Source organism: Dunckerocampus dactyliophorus, chromosome 1, assembly GCF_027744805.1.
Source record: "Dunckerocampus dactyliophorus isolate RoL2022-P2 chromosome 1, RoL_Ddac_1.1, whole genome shotgun sequence".
In the NCBI taxonomy this organism is placed as follows: domain Eukaryota; kingdom Metazoa; phylum Chordata; class Actinopteri; order Syngnathiformes; family Syngnathidae; genus Dunckerocampus; species Dunckerocampus dactyliophorus.
Genome location: NC_072819.1, coordinates 13,967,417 through 13,982,770, shown reverse-complemented (window position 1 = coordinate 13,982,770; position 15,354 = coordinate 13,967,417). Strand labels below are relative to the sequence as shown.

Genomic DNA, 15,354 nt, shown 5'->3' with positions numbered 1-15,354 from the left:
AGTAAAACACGTCTGGACCATTAGCTGCACCTCTTTATACGGCCACAGGGAGGCAGCACCTGAAAACACTTTAAGTTTATTTGTTGTCATGTTATTATTGTTGATGTTCATACATCATAAGTTTACAAGTCTAACGAAAGCTGACCAACAAATTCTGTGACATTTATTCTTCATCTTCCTGCTCATTTCCACAATGTATGGGTGGTTGGGTTGGGGGGCACACGCATGCGCAAATACACGACCACACACAGACACACACACACACACTGACTTGGAAACACTGACAAGCGTGAGGAGGCAGCAGGTTGGAAACATTCGTTTTTAGTTAGATATAACTAATAACATTTAATGACATTATTTAGATGAATTTACATGTATGAGGTGAAATATAACATATGAAATGTATTACATGTAAAAATATAAATAAAAATTATACAAATAGTTGTTTTATTTAACTAGTATGACCTCAGTAAAATACTTGGTCTGATGACTTTAAATTGCTTTTGTGTACTTCATGAAAAATAATGATGAAAACAGTTTTGCACTTTTTGAGAAAGGTTCGGTGGTTTTGAAAGTCCTCTCATTGGTCAGCATGGACGCGATGCCTCAATCCCGTACTCCTGAAGGCGGCACTAATGAGAGCTCCTGCCAATCCGAGTGCATCTCCAGCCAGCCTGTGGCTAGATTATCACACCCACCGCAAAACACAGGTGACTTTGTGTCGTGGAACCAAACAGCAGCAAGCAAAGGAGATGCTAAAATTAGTTTAGCATAGTCTTCCAATGTTTCTTAGCGCAGATACAAATTATTATTATTATTATTATCACCTGCAGAAAAGGCCTCACCCCGTCTTTCTGTTAGGACAGAGGGTGGGAATAGCGGCGAAGACTCGTCAGCCATCAGCTTGTCCGTCAGCGACACATCATGCCTCCTGCCTGCCCACACTGACTTAGCTCCACCTCCCCAGGAACAGAAAGAAAAATGGACTCACTGTGATGTCATCAATAATGCAGACAGCTCATCAGTGACTCCTCCTCCTGCGTGCACCTGCCCGCATCCACTTCTTGTTTCATCCACCTGCAACCTTCCTCCTCCTCCTCATCAACACCTCTCCTCCAGTAAAAGCCACGCCTCCTTCAAGGTGGACGCAGCTCACATCAAAGAAGTATCAGGAGATGGTGAGTAAGCAGGAAGTGACCACTACAGGGATTTATATTTATTCAACATTATCGTAAAAACAAAGGCCTTACCCCTGACGGACACCTGACTCTCTCTACAGTTGAGTCAATAAAGCCATCCACATGTCTTCTAGAACATTCTAATTAGTTAGCATGACATGCCAGAAGCTAACATTAAAGCAGCACTGATGAGTTCACTTACACTTAATGACAAGAAGTAAAAAAGGTCAACACACACACACACCCACCATGTTTATCAGCAGGACACCATCATGGGCCTTATCTCTGTGCAACACACACACACGCACACACACGCACGCACGCACACACACTCTCTCTTTCTCTCTCTGAAAACGTGTGTTTTTTTTCTTCAGCGTCTGTTTCATACACAACCACATCTGAGTCTTTCAGTGCATGCATCAAAATGCTGAGTCAGTGAATGCAACATCTTTGGAGACAAAGATGATGATCCTTGACGTTATGATTGTCTCTCCTCTGCTGTTGCGTTCATCCATCCATCCATCCATCCATCCATGCCGCTTATCCTCACGAGAATCACAGATTATTGAAGATGATGATGCCTTCACTGTCCCTGTGTTGTAGTGACTGTCTCTGTAGACAGTTGTAAAGATGATGCATTCACTGTCTGCTGATTATTGAAGTGATGATGCCTTCACTGTCTTCTGTTGCATTCACTGTCCCTGCAATGCATTGACTGTTTCATTAGATTGTTGGAGAAGCGATGCCTTCACCGTCCTGTGTTGCATTCACTGTGTCCACAGACTGTTGTGTTCACTGTTTGCTGGGGTGTTTGTTCTGCGAGATGCTGTCCATGTGTTCGGCCGTGGGGGCGTGTGTGCCGTGCGCAGGGGGCGGAGCTGGATGCTGCGCGGCTGCTGACGACTGCTGCTGCTGCTGCATGGAGGCAGCCTGCACTGGCGAGGCGTGTCAGGCCCTGTCGGACTGCGGGATGTTGGAGGAATGCTGCAGCTCGGCCGACTGCTTGGAGATTTGTCTGGAATGTTGCTCCATCTGCTTCCCGTCGTAAAGAAGCGTCAACGTTGCATCCTCGCATCGGTCGGCCATGTTTGTTGTTTAACTCCATTTTAGGACTCCAGAAGCTCTCAAGTGTGTGTGTGTGTGTGTGTGCGTGCGTGGGCGAGGCCAGGACAAAAAATGTGTGTCAGTTGATGGGACCTCCATACAGGAAACAGGAAATCACTGAAATGACAACCACTGCTGACCTCTGACCCTAGACAGCCAACATCAAAACCGTCATGATCCATGACTTAGCTTGCACAGTTTAGTTTGTTTCCACTTGAATGCTTTAGTTAATGCCTTTATTTTGTAGTTCTTCCTACTTTGCCCTGTTTAGTGTTTGACTGCTTTGCCTTTGTGTTCATTCGCACCTGCCACTAATTTGTGTTAGTATTTAGTCCAGGTGCGTGCTCCGTTGCGTGTCAGAGCATTGTCATAGCACTGATCTTGTTTGGATTCCCGCATAGCAGCCATATTAATTAAAAATATACTTTTACCTGCACTTGGGTCCTGCTCTCTGCATACTGGGGTCGCTGCAAATCCAGAAGGTGACAGAATACTCCGACCAGAACAAGACAACCTCGCAGAGATGGACTTCTGGACCTGGCAGGTCTTCAAGGAGGAATTGGAAGACATGGTGTGGGGTGCCAGATGGCACATTAATTCCCATGGCGTGGATGTACAATCGTCCACGACGCCGACGAACGTCTCGTCCGGCTCCCGCGAGGACTTCACGGCGTCAAAAGGTGAAGTCACGCTTTCCACCTCTCCACGCCACGCCGAGGTGCTGCTACTCCCTCGTCACACAGCTGCTGAGTGCCGGCCCGTTGTGCAGTTTCCAACGGCCTCCGCGTCACGTCAGCACGCTGAACCCCAGGACCCCCACTTTTCTCTGTTGCATCACAAAGAGTGCAGCTCACCGTCTCCCGTGCCACAGCGGTCCAAGCTCCCTTTGCCGCCCTCGTCCTCTCCCACCTTGCTTAAAGTGCAATACCAAGAGGTGGTCGCCTTCCAAATTCCCTCGCCAAGGGGTTTCAAATTCCTGCAGACCTTCTCACCTCCTGTCTTGCTCCCAGTGCAAAGCGTGCAAAGTGGGCTGCATTCCAATTCCTGCACCAAGGCGTTTCAAGCTCCCTCCCCCCTCCTCTCTCGACTTGCTCCCAGTGCAAAGCCAAGAGGTGAGCTATGTTCCAATTCCTGCGCCAAGGCACTGCAAGCCCAAGCTTTCTCACGTTGTCCTCCGTGCAACATCTAGAGGTCGGCTGTCTTCCCACTCCCGCATCTCAGCTTCAAGCCGCGGACCCCCACTCAGAGCCCGCCCCATGTCGCCTCCAGTGACCTTCAGTTCCTGTCGTGGCGGCTTCCTCACACCAGCGTGCTCCACCTAGAGTTCCTGCTACAGCTCAGCTCACCTGCTAGCTCTGCCTCTCATGCCTTCCTGGCAGACCCCTGGAAGGGTCCCGCCTCTGTCGCCTCACTCACCGTCCAAACCGTCCCTCAGGGGGGTTGCACTGACAAAGAAACACCCTTCCCTCTCTGACTTTTTTGGACATTTGGGATCCGTCTTATAGGGGGGTGGGGGGGTCCTGTCATGAGTTAGCCTGCGTGACAGTTTAGTTTGTTTCCACTTTTATGCCTCAGTTCATGTTTTATCCCTTTTTATTTTGTAGTTCTTCCTGCTTTGCCCTGTTTTGTGTTTGCCTGCTGTTCATTCGCACCTGCCGCTAATTTGTGTTACTATTTAGTCCAGGTGCGTGCTCCGTTGTGTGTTGGAGCATTGTCGAACTGCTCTTGTTTGGATTCCTGCCGCTGTATAGCAGGCATCCCTCCATTCATTTTCAATGCCGCTTCTCCTCATTAGGGTCGTGGGGGTATGCTGAAGCCTATCCCAGCTGACTTTGGGCGACAGGAGGGGTACACCCTGGACTGGTCGCCAGCCAATCGTAGGGCACCTATTGACAAACAACCATTCACACTCGCATTCATACCTATGGACAATTTAGCGTCTCCAATTAACCCACATGCATGTTTTTAGAATGTGGGAGGAAACCGAAGTACCCGGAGAAAACCCACGCACGCATGGGGAGAACATGCAAACTCCACACAGAAATGCCCAACGGAGATTTGAACCCAGGTCTTCCCGATCTAACTATGACTGTGTGGCCAACATGCATAGCAGCCATATTAATTAAAAATATACATACATTTTGAAAAAGTAATTTATTGAAAACAATAATTAAACTGAAATAGGCTATTTATCAGCTGTTTAAGACCATCGCTCAAAAAATAACAAAAATCTCTCCAAACCAGAACAAAAAATGTTCTCAGTAGGACTCAGTAATGAGTAGCTCCACCGTTCTTGTTAATCACTTCAAAAATTGTTTGGGCATGCTTGATGGGAGTGTTTCCAGGAGGCTAGTGGGAACATTGCTCCAAGTGGTGAAGATGGCTTCACGAAGGGCATCAACTGTCTGGAACTGATGGCCATTTTTATAAACTTCCCTTGCCATCCATCCCCAAATGTTCTCTATGGGATTTAAATGAGGGGAACATGCAGGATGGTCCAAAAGAGTGATGTTATTCTCCCTGAAGAAGCGAGCATTGTGAACTGCAGCGTTGTCCTGTTGAAAAACCCAGCTGTTACCACACAGACGAGGGCCTTCAGTCATGAGGGATGCCCGCTGCAACATCTGCACGTAAGCAGCCGCCATTTGACGACCCTGCACCACCTGAAGCTCCAGAGTTCCACTGAATGAAAAAGCACCGAGAAAACATCTCAGGTGGGATCTCATGCCAGTAACGTTGGAAGCCATCTGGATCGTCAAGGTTACATTTTTTCTCATCAGAGAATAAAGCTTTTTTCCACCTTTCAATGTCCCATGTTTGATGCTCCCTGAGAAAGTCTAAACGGGCAGTTTTGTGGCATTGAAGGAGACGGGGTGTTTGAATTCAGTAATGCAGTTGCGGTCCGGACTGTCGTGGTGAAGAGAGAGCTGAGCTGGAAGGCAAAGCTCTCAATTTACCAGCCAATCTGTTCCCACACTCACCTATGGTCATGAGCTTTGGGTCGTGACTGAAAGAACAACATTGCGGATACAAGCGGCTGAAATGAGTTTCCTCAGTAGGGTGGCTGGACTCTCCCTAAGAGACAGGGTGAGGAGCTCTGTCATCCGGGAGGAGCTCAGAGTAGAGGTCTGCAAACCTCAAAATAGCGGCGGACATACATCCCCGCTGGCCAAAGTTGTGGCTCGTATATTTCTGACACTTTGTTACACTCGACCGTGACCTGGAATGAACTGAATCTGTTGAGTTTGGAGTCAATTTTCCGACAGGTCACCTGCTTCCCCAGTTTCTCAGCCAGATAGGAAGACAGGGTGTCAGCATCAAGCTCCAGAGAGAACCGAGTGGCAAAAACACTCACCAGTTTAGTTTCACTGGGATGGTGTTCTCAGCTGCGGTGGGGGCCTCCGAGCTCTCTTTTTCACAACCGTGCTCCACGCTGGGGACTGAGGCAACACGTCCACTCTCTCCGGCTCTGGAGCCGGCGCGGCTGGTGCTTCCGCCAGTACAGGTTCCGCCGCTCCGCCCGTCCGCTGAGGTGTACCGCGGAGGTTCTCAATAGCTTTCAAACGGCGATCCATAGCCTCTGTAGTGGCACCAAAGTTTTCGTTCAAGTTTGACTGGGTCTCCATAGCAGCTCTTAGATTCGAGACTTCCTGATTCAGCCGCTCCATTCGATTGAGCAGAGCTGAGGCGTCCATGTTGCCAAATCCAACAGGTGGTAATTCATCCAGGTAATGAGATACGAACCTCGGGATGTTCTCACCACATTCATTAAGTACCTTTAGGCAATCTTTGATGTTATTTGTGTCCTTTTGTGAGCCTTTGTGCCTGATGCAGCGTATGGAAGTCGTGCACATTTCAAACAATAGCCGCTTGGACTCTTCAATCCATTCGGATGAGAAGTTGCTTGAAACCAGCAAAACAATTTCATCTTGTGACAAAGTTCTCATTTTGATGACAATAAAGTTTAAAAGCTCATCCTCTATAATCATTCTCCCATCTGTTGTTTTATAAACAAAAATCTCAGCTTTTGTTTGAGAGCAACCAACTGCTCCAGCACGCAGGGCTGCACAGCTGCACCCACCGCAGTCGCCATATCCAGCGACCAATGATTAGACCACCTTTGTTTCTTCAGTTTCTTGTTCATTTTAATGCCTGATACAACTAAAGGTACCTTTGTTTGGACAAATATAACAATGACCACAAAAATAGCTCATAACAGTTACATTATTTGGCAGTACAATGCTATAGCTATTCATGTAAGAACTTAAGTGATTTTGGTTGTTATCAAGAAAACCATGGAAGTTGCTAGATATCAGCTCTTATGATCTATATTTGTGACCATCATTATATTTGTCCAGAAAAATGTATCTTCAGTTATACCAGGCATTAAAATGGATGAATAAACTGAACAAACAAGGGTGGTCTAATCTTTTTTTTCACGACTGTATGTAACAGATACCAGCCAGTGTACGTTGGTAAAACGTCACTCCCTCGGCATTAAGAGCTGCGCTGAACATTGGCTGCCCGGGCTTTTGGCCCAACGGTCAATGCTCTAGTCTCCCATTCCGAGCGTTCGAGTCCCAGCGCGGGCAGGCTGCATCACGCGGGTTACACATACGCAGTCTCAGAGAAGCTATGGCCAATTAGCAGTCATGGCTGAGCAGCAAAAGGACGGGACGTTTGAACGCCCCCTTTGCAGTACCCAACTATGACAGACGCCACCTCTTACAATTGGTTCCTATTTTATTAACCTATTTATTCCTTCTTTTCCCTTAACACTTCAAAAACTGCTATGTTTTTCCACTCCAATTTGCCTTATTGATACTTTTGGTTTTTTCAACACCTTGCTTCATTTTCTACACAGGAAGTGAACAAATATCGTGTCCGACCTGGAAAAGATATGGTGTGAATGAATGATCGGGAATAGACATGGAAAAGGGGTAAGATTAAATAAACTCTGCCTTTTCCTACTCCATTTCGGACGGGTTCAGTAGTATAAGTATAACCACGTGATGCCCCTTAATGTAACTCGTTAAGCAAGCCTGACATAAATAAACCATACCATGCCATGTCTCATAGTAAGTTGTTGCTGCCCCCTGCTGGCGAGTGGAAAACTTACTTAATTCAAGGAAGGTGCTTGTTCTGCAAATTGCAAACACTTTATTTCTATATAAACGTTTTTTCGTGTATATATATATATATATCATTCCATGTGATACTGACAGCTTTTACAAAAGCAACACCATCTTCAACAACATCACAGCAATTCAAATACAGTCAACACTTTGTTCAGTGTTAGCGAGAGTTTTCATTAGCAGTTTGCGTTAAATGATGCTAATGCTACTTTTGTTACGTTATAATGCCAGCGCTAACTGCTGACACTCAAGTGTTGTGGGCTAATGTCAACATAAATGTAAAAACAACAAAAATATTGACTCTCTGCTGGTGGGTGAGAATAAAAACTTAATGTTTCCCTTCTGTTTCCTCTGACGTGCCAGCAGTGAACATTTAAAAGTGACGTAGTAAAGCCCACCTGATACGCTTTTTACACCTAAAATGCGACATCGCACATATGGGTGGGTCTGAAGGGAAATGATTTCCAAACTGTTGTGCCAGCCGACAAAAAATATGCACAAATGGATAAGAGTCGATTGAATAAAAAGCAAAAGACAAGAATGCTTGCAGTTAGCGTCTCTGAAATCAACAACCAATCAGGACACAGCTTTCAGTGATGGATGGCTCTCATTGGCTGCGTTATCCTGCTAAACATCATTTAAGAGTTGAATAGACTTCTTACGTCACTTTTTTCACATCACATTTTGTTTGCGAATTTTTCCTCTTAAGTCTATTTAAGACTTGGTATTTAAGGTTACCATGGCAACAAAGGGATGACACAATTACCATGACGACAGTGGGTGATGCTGCAGTTTTCATGGTGGCTGAGGGGGAAGACAAGGTTACAATGCTGACAAAAGGGAAAGACGAGGTTACCATGGCGACTGAGGGTAATAGCGAGGTTGCCATGGTGACGATACATTACCATGGTGACAGACAGGTTGTTTTAGATATTGGTCAGAGGTCATCGTCCATGCTGAAGCTGCTTCTCCTGCTGCTGCAACGTGACGCTCCACAGGACAGCATGGGATCGGCGCCGCCTGCGGGCGACATCACGCCACCGGCGTCCTCCACCAGCATGTCTCCGAGGTCATCAAGCGCCATCAGCCCGACGTCGCTCATCAGGTCCGAAGAAAAGATGTCGGTGGGGTCGTGAGGCTCGCTGAGCTCAGCCAAGCTACACGAGTCTGAAGACTGTGGCAAGGCAGCGCTGCTGGACAAAGACAGAAAGGTCTGCGGGTCGCTCATGGTGCCATCCACAGAAGAAGAGGGAACGCCGTGGAGGCGGGCCTGAAGCTCCAACTCCTGAAAACAACAATAAACATCAAGACGTGAGCCAGCACTCTGATTGGTGGACACAGTGTCATGTGGGCGTGGCTGACTTGTATCCTGAGCATCAAGGTCCTGTTGGCGTGTTCCATCTGTTTTTGTCTTTGTTCCATGTTGCGCGCTCGTTGTTGTTCCTTCTGAAGTTTCCGGATGTAATCCACCGACGCCTTCAGGATGCTTCCTTTGTTCCACCTGGCGTCCCTGTCCAATCACAGGCCTGGCCTCGTTAGCGGACACAACGCAACCGCATGTTTTGAGCATGTAACGAGCGTACTGACGGGTCGGGCGATTTGGGGACGAGCGCTCCCAGTTCTTTGATGCGGTCGTTGATGTTGAAGCGTCTTCGCCTCTCAACTGCAAAGACAACATCTTTACCACCTTGTTCAGCAGCTAAGCAACGTGGTCGTGACCGGACACTCACTCAGGTTGTGATTGTCCTTCTTCTGTCGCTCCTTCATCAGCACCTTTGTGTCCACTTCTGAAACGTCATTACCTTCATCATCAACTTCCTTTTTGCAACTCAATATTAAACACAACCTCCTCGCCTAAGAGAAGAACAAGAAGCTAACAGGAATAGAGATTAGGGGGGTATTCTGGAAAGGTGGCTCAACCAACCCAGGCTTTGTGCTCGGGATGCAACTTCACAAAACCTAAATTCCCCGAACAATGCTAAATGGTCGTTCTCAGCTAACTTTGTCGGTGCGCGTTCACATAAAAGTGGGTCAAAAGCTCAAAAGCAAAGCGATCCCGGCCAGTGTGTTTTACACAAGATGAGCAGGTAATTATTATGGACTGTTATGAGGGGCTCCCAAAAGATTATGACTGAAAGCAACACCGTCGCCGGCAATAAAGAGAGGGAGGACAGCTGACAGAATAATGCTGAGCGTGTAAACGCACAAGTTAACAGTGATTATTATACTAACTGTACTCTACTAGTCTTTTTATTTATCAACGCTCAACACTGCACAACTTTGACATATTAACACTTATCCATTAAAACATAAATACATTTGCGCAACAACTGTGTTTTTTCATCTTTACAATATGTTTATTTTAGAATGCTGTACCTTGTGGTGACCACGAGGTGGCACTGTTGACATGTTTTGCGGCGACTTTTTCTTTGTGACAAGCTTTTCCTTATTGTTACTAGAAATGTTTTGTTGCAGTTGATTGACGCCTCAGAGCGCTTATTCTTACAGCAAATATTATAATATAAGAAAGACTAAGGGGCTGAGTACTCACGCAAGGACTGCTGTGACATATATGTTTGCTAGCATTGGCCTAATATTTTATATTGCATTTTATTCCTGGTGCTCGGCTCAAAGAGTGAGCAAATTTAGTGTATTCTCTCGGGTAAAAATCTACATCTATACTTAGAGAATTTAATCAGGGAATGCCATCCCCTGGCTATAGCCACTCTCGTCATAGTGCTGCCCAAATTATTCTTGTTCACATATCCACTGGGTTCTCAATAAATGATGACGCCATCTCCGAATGACTGAGTGTGATAAGAATGATAAGATTTTAAGGTCAAAGTCTGGACATAACCTGGTTTGGACCAAAGCCTAAGTTACCATGGTGATCCGGCTGCTTTAAACGAGAGCGACCCTCGCGGAACAGGCAAGTCCGCCTTTCCACTCAACACAGCTCGCTAGCCCACTAAACTCGCTTCACAGACTACCTCCTAGGTGAGTTAACAAATTGCTTGAAAGCGCTTTATTTGTTTTTACACAAGTTAAAAGTGTGTTTAAAGAGTTAACTGAACAGGAAGTGAGAAGTGATGATGTTGTAAAATTTGTGAATGTGAGGATGCAGTTGTGTTGACTCATCAAAGTGAAGGAAGTCTCTCTCACGCACACGCACAGCTAGGGCAGGGGGCGGGGCCAATCAGCTGTATGTTATATCACCAATCATTCCCGAAAGGCTGCCAGCTGTTAACGACGGCAACATTAAAACATTTACACCCACCGTTAGGCTCTTGCTTGACGGTGAGCAAGTCGGCTGGGCAGCTGTTACTAACAGCAACGGTAGGCTTAGCCATGCCGGCACTGTCCCCGTAGACGTCCAGCAAGTTTCCCGCCGCCGGCAGCTGCAACAGCCAATGACAGGTCCACCGTGAGTGGTTATTTCCACAAATAAAACACCAAAGTCAGAATAACATCACATGACCTTCAGGACTGGGCTGAGTCAACTGGAAGTAGCAACAAGACAACAAAGTTTTTTTATTTTTATTTTGCAACTTTATGACATGACTTTACTACTCCAAGTTTATTGTAGCCAAGATAGCTGGTAGCAATGCTAAATGCTAACATTCGTTCATACATTTCATCTTCTGCTTTCTTTTGCTTTTTGGCCATGTTCTTCTTACATTACAGAGGTCAGAGGTCACAGCTTCAATCAAGACAACAAACTTTACCTGAGATTTGATTCTCTTCTTGTCATGTTCCTGCAGAAAGACTAAAATCCTCATCGTGCTGCCGCGACGCAAACTGACTGATTGACTCCGCATGCATGCAGACACACACAAGCACGGACACATGCACGCATACACGGTTCCTCTTTCTTTCTGGCGACTGTTAAAAAAAGGGGGAAACGCCTCTCTAAGAGGAAAAACCAAAAACTTCCCTCACCAGCCTTTTTATCATGTGCACGCACACACAGACACACACAAACGTGCACACTCTCACACACACACACACACACACACAAACACAAAGAGGAAGGAGTGATCTGAGTAATCAACACAAGACCAGAAGAGGGATGGAAAAACGCCAACTCATCGTTTCTTTTTGAGCTGCAACCTCAGAAACACACACACACACGCACGCACAAGCACACACAAAGAGTGGCATTACCGTGGTAGCAAGCTGCTGTGGCGAGTGGAGCAGCGTCAGGAAGTCGTCATTGAGGCTGGATTCCAAGCTGATGATGTCATCAATGACCGTCTCTTCCATCTGAAAGAAGCAATCGGAGAAGAGGCCAGGTTGAGGTCACATGAACAGCGTCCTCCATCATGTGATATGGCAGGCTCATGAGAACCTCCAACAGTGTGTGGACCAGGACCAGTGTGGAGTAGTACCTCCACTTTGGGGCTGCTGAGCGTATGGCAGCCATTGGGAGTGGGGCTAAGCTGGGGGGCCGTGCCTAGTAAGTGTGTAGAAGTGTTGCGGTTGGCGGAGGAGAGGTACTGTCGGACTTGCTGCTTCTGTGCCTGCTGGATGTGGTACCTGGTGGGGTTCTCCAGGTGGGTCTGCACCTGGGGGGCACGTGATGTCAGCACAGGTGCATTGTGGGACAGAGGACTACAACATCAACAACGACTTCGTACCTTCAGCACCTCCACGGGCACCTGAGCAGGAGGTCCACTGGAGGACACGTTGACACAGACAGGGGAGGAGGAGGCAGGCAGACGCAGGAGCTGCTGCGCTTCCTTCTGCTCTTCTTGCAGCGCCTGCTGACGCATCAGATCCTGACGCAGCAGAATCCTGCCAGACATCAGTGTCAGTGAGGCAGCCAGCCACTGCCAGCAGAAAGGAGGTGAGGCGCTTACCTGGACGACATGGCCGCTGACACGGAGGATGGTGAAGATGAGGAAGAACAGGCGCTGGACGAACCACTGAGGAGACATCACGTGATGCTGTCATGTTCTACATAGCTAGCCGCAAACGCTAGTAAAGAGCGCTATTCTCCATCATACAGTATATCATGTCATCAGTGACATCATCATGGCCTCCAACCACCTTCCTCTCATGCACAACATGTGTCCAGTGACCGTGGCCGGTACCTCGTGCCGATGGGCTGGCTCTTGATCTGGTAGAAGGCATCGCAGTCGGATGGCAGCAGAGCATCCACCTCGATGTCGGCCACGATGCCGGACTCCACCCTGAGCGCACATGCACACACGTGACCAATCAGACACCTCCTCGCAACACGGATGATGTCACTCGTCCAGAAGAAGCGTGTGACCGCCGCTCTAATACATGCCTTGCCTACATTAATCATCTCACATCAAATAAACGCCTCGGGTCCTTAGCAAAGAAAGGAAAACGAGGGAGGAAACTTGGCTAGCTAGCTGCATGCAGAAAAGGTGAGAGCACCGCCCTGCTGTTCATCGACAAATGTTTTACAATGTTCTACATCAGCACCATTCAACCTCTGGCCTGCCAAAGCTTTTCATTTGGCCCGCCAAACATCACCCAAATAATGCAACCATTCAGTCAAGCTGGGTGAAGTGGGGCGGGTGGGTGTCTGGTGGTGTGGTGGTGCTCATCCATAGAGTACTACCACCTCCACGACAGCAAGGTGTACGCATCAGTCAAGTTGAGGAAGACTACTCTCATTTAAACAAATACGGCGCTAACAATCAAAAAAAAAAAGTAGATACTGAAAATTGGACTTAACATCGAAAAAATATGCATTTATCAAAAACACAGTAGGGAAGCCGATGGGTTTACTTTATAACAAAGTAAGCGCTGTTTTAAAGCCGGATCATCTTGTCTCGGTCCTGCTCAACAAAACACAACTATGGCTTGGATAGCATAGATGCTTGCTAAAACGAAAAGGCCTTTCACCAATGCAGAGATGATGAAGGACTGCATGCTGGCTGCTGTAAACAAGGTGGGATCTGATGACCAAATTAAAAACCAGGTAATGGCATCCATCAAATATCCATATATGCTGTCTTGTTGGCCAAGTGTGTTCAAGTGTGTACTGGAAGCAGTGCTGACAAGGGGCAGGCTACTAAATGAAAATAATCGACTGTTGGAATAAATGCATTGCATTTTCATGGAACTAATACTCAAATTTAAGTTGTAAATGTACGTAGGTCAGTGCTTCTGATAGTGGGTAGGCCAGCAGCGAAGGCTTTGCTGGCCCTGACTGCACACCACTGTTTAAAGCACACAATTCAGTTGTGGCATTTCATATTTGAAAGTCATATAAAATAAAAGCAGACCAGATGTGACTACTCAGGTCAAGTGAGCACAATGGGACAGCACATGTCCGGCCCTTGGGCCCTTACATTTGTGAAACTGTGGCCCTCTTCATTACATACTGTAGTTGAATAGCCCTGCGCTACATCTTCTTGTTTCCCATTCTCTTCCTTGGCATTTGTGGCAAACATCAGAGAAAAAAAAATCTGAGAAAGAGTGTGTGTGCTTCTGCTGAGTCACTTCCTCCATCTCTGCATTGCTATGGAGACCCCCTCCCCCCGCCACATTCAGTGACAGTAGGAAAATACGCAACTTTCCCATTTGATGCTCATTCAAAAAGAAAAAGAAGAGAAAACACATCCTGATGTGTGTGTGTGTATGTGTTGAGAAAAAACAGCAACACAGACGACAACAACAAACATGTTTGCATGTTTGTGTTCTAAGATACGTGTGTGTGTACTAGTTAATCTGGTCTGACTCATTCCAGTAGAAATCACAGAGGCGCAGGGGTCAAAGGTCAAGCACTATAACAGCCAGTCAGTCTGAACGATGTCTTAAACATCATACTAAAAGACAGAGAATGACCTCTGACCTTATTCTTCATCATCATGTCTATTATTAGTATGTAACACCAACTTTTAATACAACTAGTTTAATTCAACTTTTTAAGTCCAAGTCCGTCCACATGTTTAACAATTTAAAGTTGATTTGCCGCTGAGTCAATTCAGTGTGACAAATTTAAATATAAAGTTGTCGACATTTAATGTTAAAACTTTTCATTCGGCGCCAAAATAACGTTGACAAACATTACTTCTGGCTTCGTCCAAGCACAATAGAAAGCAGGGTTCAAATGTTTGAACAAGTGGATGTTTGGAACTACAAAGTCTAATTATTCCACCGCCAATGTGAAACATTATTAGTAAGATCATAATACATCAATCTGACTGAACAGCCAGCAAAAAAGAAAGTGAATCAAACAGATAATTCATATGATAACGGTGACTCACTGCATCACATTAAGACTTTCAGTCGCGTCCAGGATGACGAAGACAGTCTGCGGCTGCAGGACTCTCGTCTCAGGCTCCAGCCCGCTGCTCTTCTGGTCGGGAACGATGGAGGACATTTCTCCAGCGGTTCCGAGGATCCAAACAAACAGTTTTGTGGCCAGCCAGCAAGAGGAGAGCAGAGACCTTTCTGATTTCCCAGCAGCCACAAACACGCACATGCAGCTTCGAGCGTAGAAATACAATACACAAATCAATTCCGTGAGTCTTACTTTGTCTTAAATGCCCAGAAACCACAAAGAAGGATACTTTAAGAGGTCAAGCGATCAAGTTAAACATCGTTGTAAGTGTTTGTATACTTGTAATATTTTCTCATTTCAATTAGAAGCTGATTCTAGGCTTGTCTAGGCGTTCCAGCTCTATGAAAAGAGGGTGGGACTACCGGGAAAGGCTGATCGCCTTAAAACCAATAGGATTGCAGCTTTGATCCTTGACAGCCAATCATTGCCGCTCTGCCACACTGGCGCCTGTCCTTCAGTCCGCCATCTTGTTTGTTTTCGTCTTTCTGATCGGTTATGACGGTAAAGTGGAGCTGTTGGGGAAAGTCCGGGGTGACGTCAGATCGATCGGCTGACTTTAATGGACAGCTCACCTCGCCAATCAGCGAGCCGTAAAGCGCTTTGGAGGCGGGGA

The 15,354-nt window shown here is 46.6% G+C and overlaps 2 protein-coding genes across 3 annotated transcripts; one reads left to right on the top strand and one right to left on the bottom strand.

The window, feature by feature from the left end:
- Window positions 1-450: 450 nt before the first annotated feature.
- On the top strand, window positions 451-3,494 carry zgc:113363 (uncharacterized protein LOC791449 homolog). Of its 2 annotated transcripts, none has more exons than XM_054782620.1 (3): window positions 451-710; window positions 867-1,178; window positions 1,961-3,494. In XM_054782620.1, exons 1-3 carry the CDS (start codon window positions 515-517, stop codon window positions 2,224-2,226), a joined length of 774 nt encoding a protein of 257 aa, XP_054638595.1. In that variant the 5' UTR covers window positions 451-514; the 3' UTR covers window positions 2,227-3,494. The 2 variants fall into 2 exon arrangements, with proteins under 2 accessions (XP_054638595.1, XP_054638586.1); XM_054782611.1 differs by having other exon boundaries at window positions 834-1,178.
- Window positions 3,495-7,419: 3,925 nt separating this feature from the next.
- On the bottom strand, window positions 7,420-15,115 carry tfe3a (transcription factor binding to IGHM enhancer 3a). Its single transcript, XM_054782598.1, has 11 exons — window positions 14,665-15,115; window positions 12,511-12,609; window positions 12,277-12,342; window positions 12,055-12,211; window positions 11,806-11,982; window positions 11,582-11,680; window positions 10,695-10,815; window positions 9,148-9,204; window positions 9,005-9,080; window positions 8,780-8,927; window positions 7,420-8,702 (listed from the first exon to the last, which is right to left on the bottom strand). The coding sequence occupies exons 1-11, from the start codon at window positions 14,880-14,882 to the stop codon at window positions 8,355-8,357; spliced, it is 1,566 nt and encodes a 521-aa protein (XP_054638573.1). The 5' UTR covers window positions 14,883-15,115; the 3' UTR covers window positions 7,420-8,354.
- Between the last annotated feature and the right edge of the window lie 239 nt (window positions 15,116-15,354).

Coding starts and splice junctions, on each gene's coding strand:
- zgc:113363 (XM_054782611.1), top strand. CDS start 515: ATGAAAAATAATGATGAAAACAGTTTTGCACTTTTTGAGAAAGGTTCG. Junction 711..833: donor ACACCCACCGCAAAACACAG/GTGACTTTGTGT, acceptor TATCACCTGCAG/AAAAGGCCTCACCCCGTCTT. Junction 1,179..1,960: donor CAAAGAAGTATCAGGAGATG/GTGAGTAAGCAG, acceptor CTGTGTCCACAG/ACTGTTGTGTTCACTGTTTG.
- tfe3a (XM_054782598.1), bottom strand. CDS start 14,882: ATGTGCGTGTTTGTGGCTGCTGGGAAATCAGAAAGGTCTCTGCTCTCC. Junction 12,212..12,276: donor TCAGCGGCCATGTCGTCCAG/GTAAGCGCCTCA, acceptor GATGTCTGGCAG/GATTCTGCTGCGTCAGGATC. Junction 9,081..9,147: donor GAAGGACAATCACAACCTGA/GTGAGTGTCCGG, acceptor TTGTCTTTGCAG/TTGAGAGGCGAAGACGCTTC.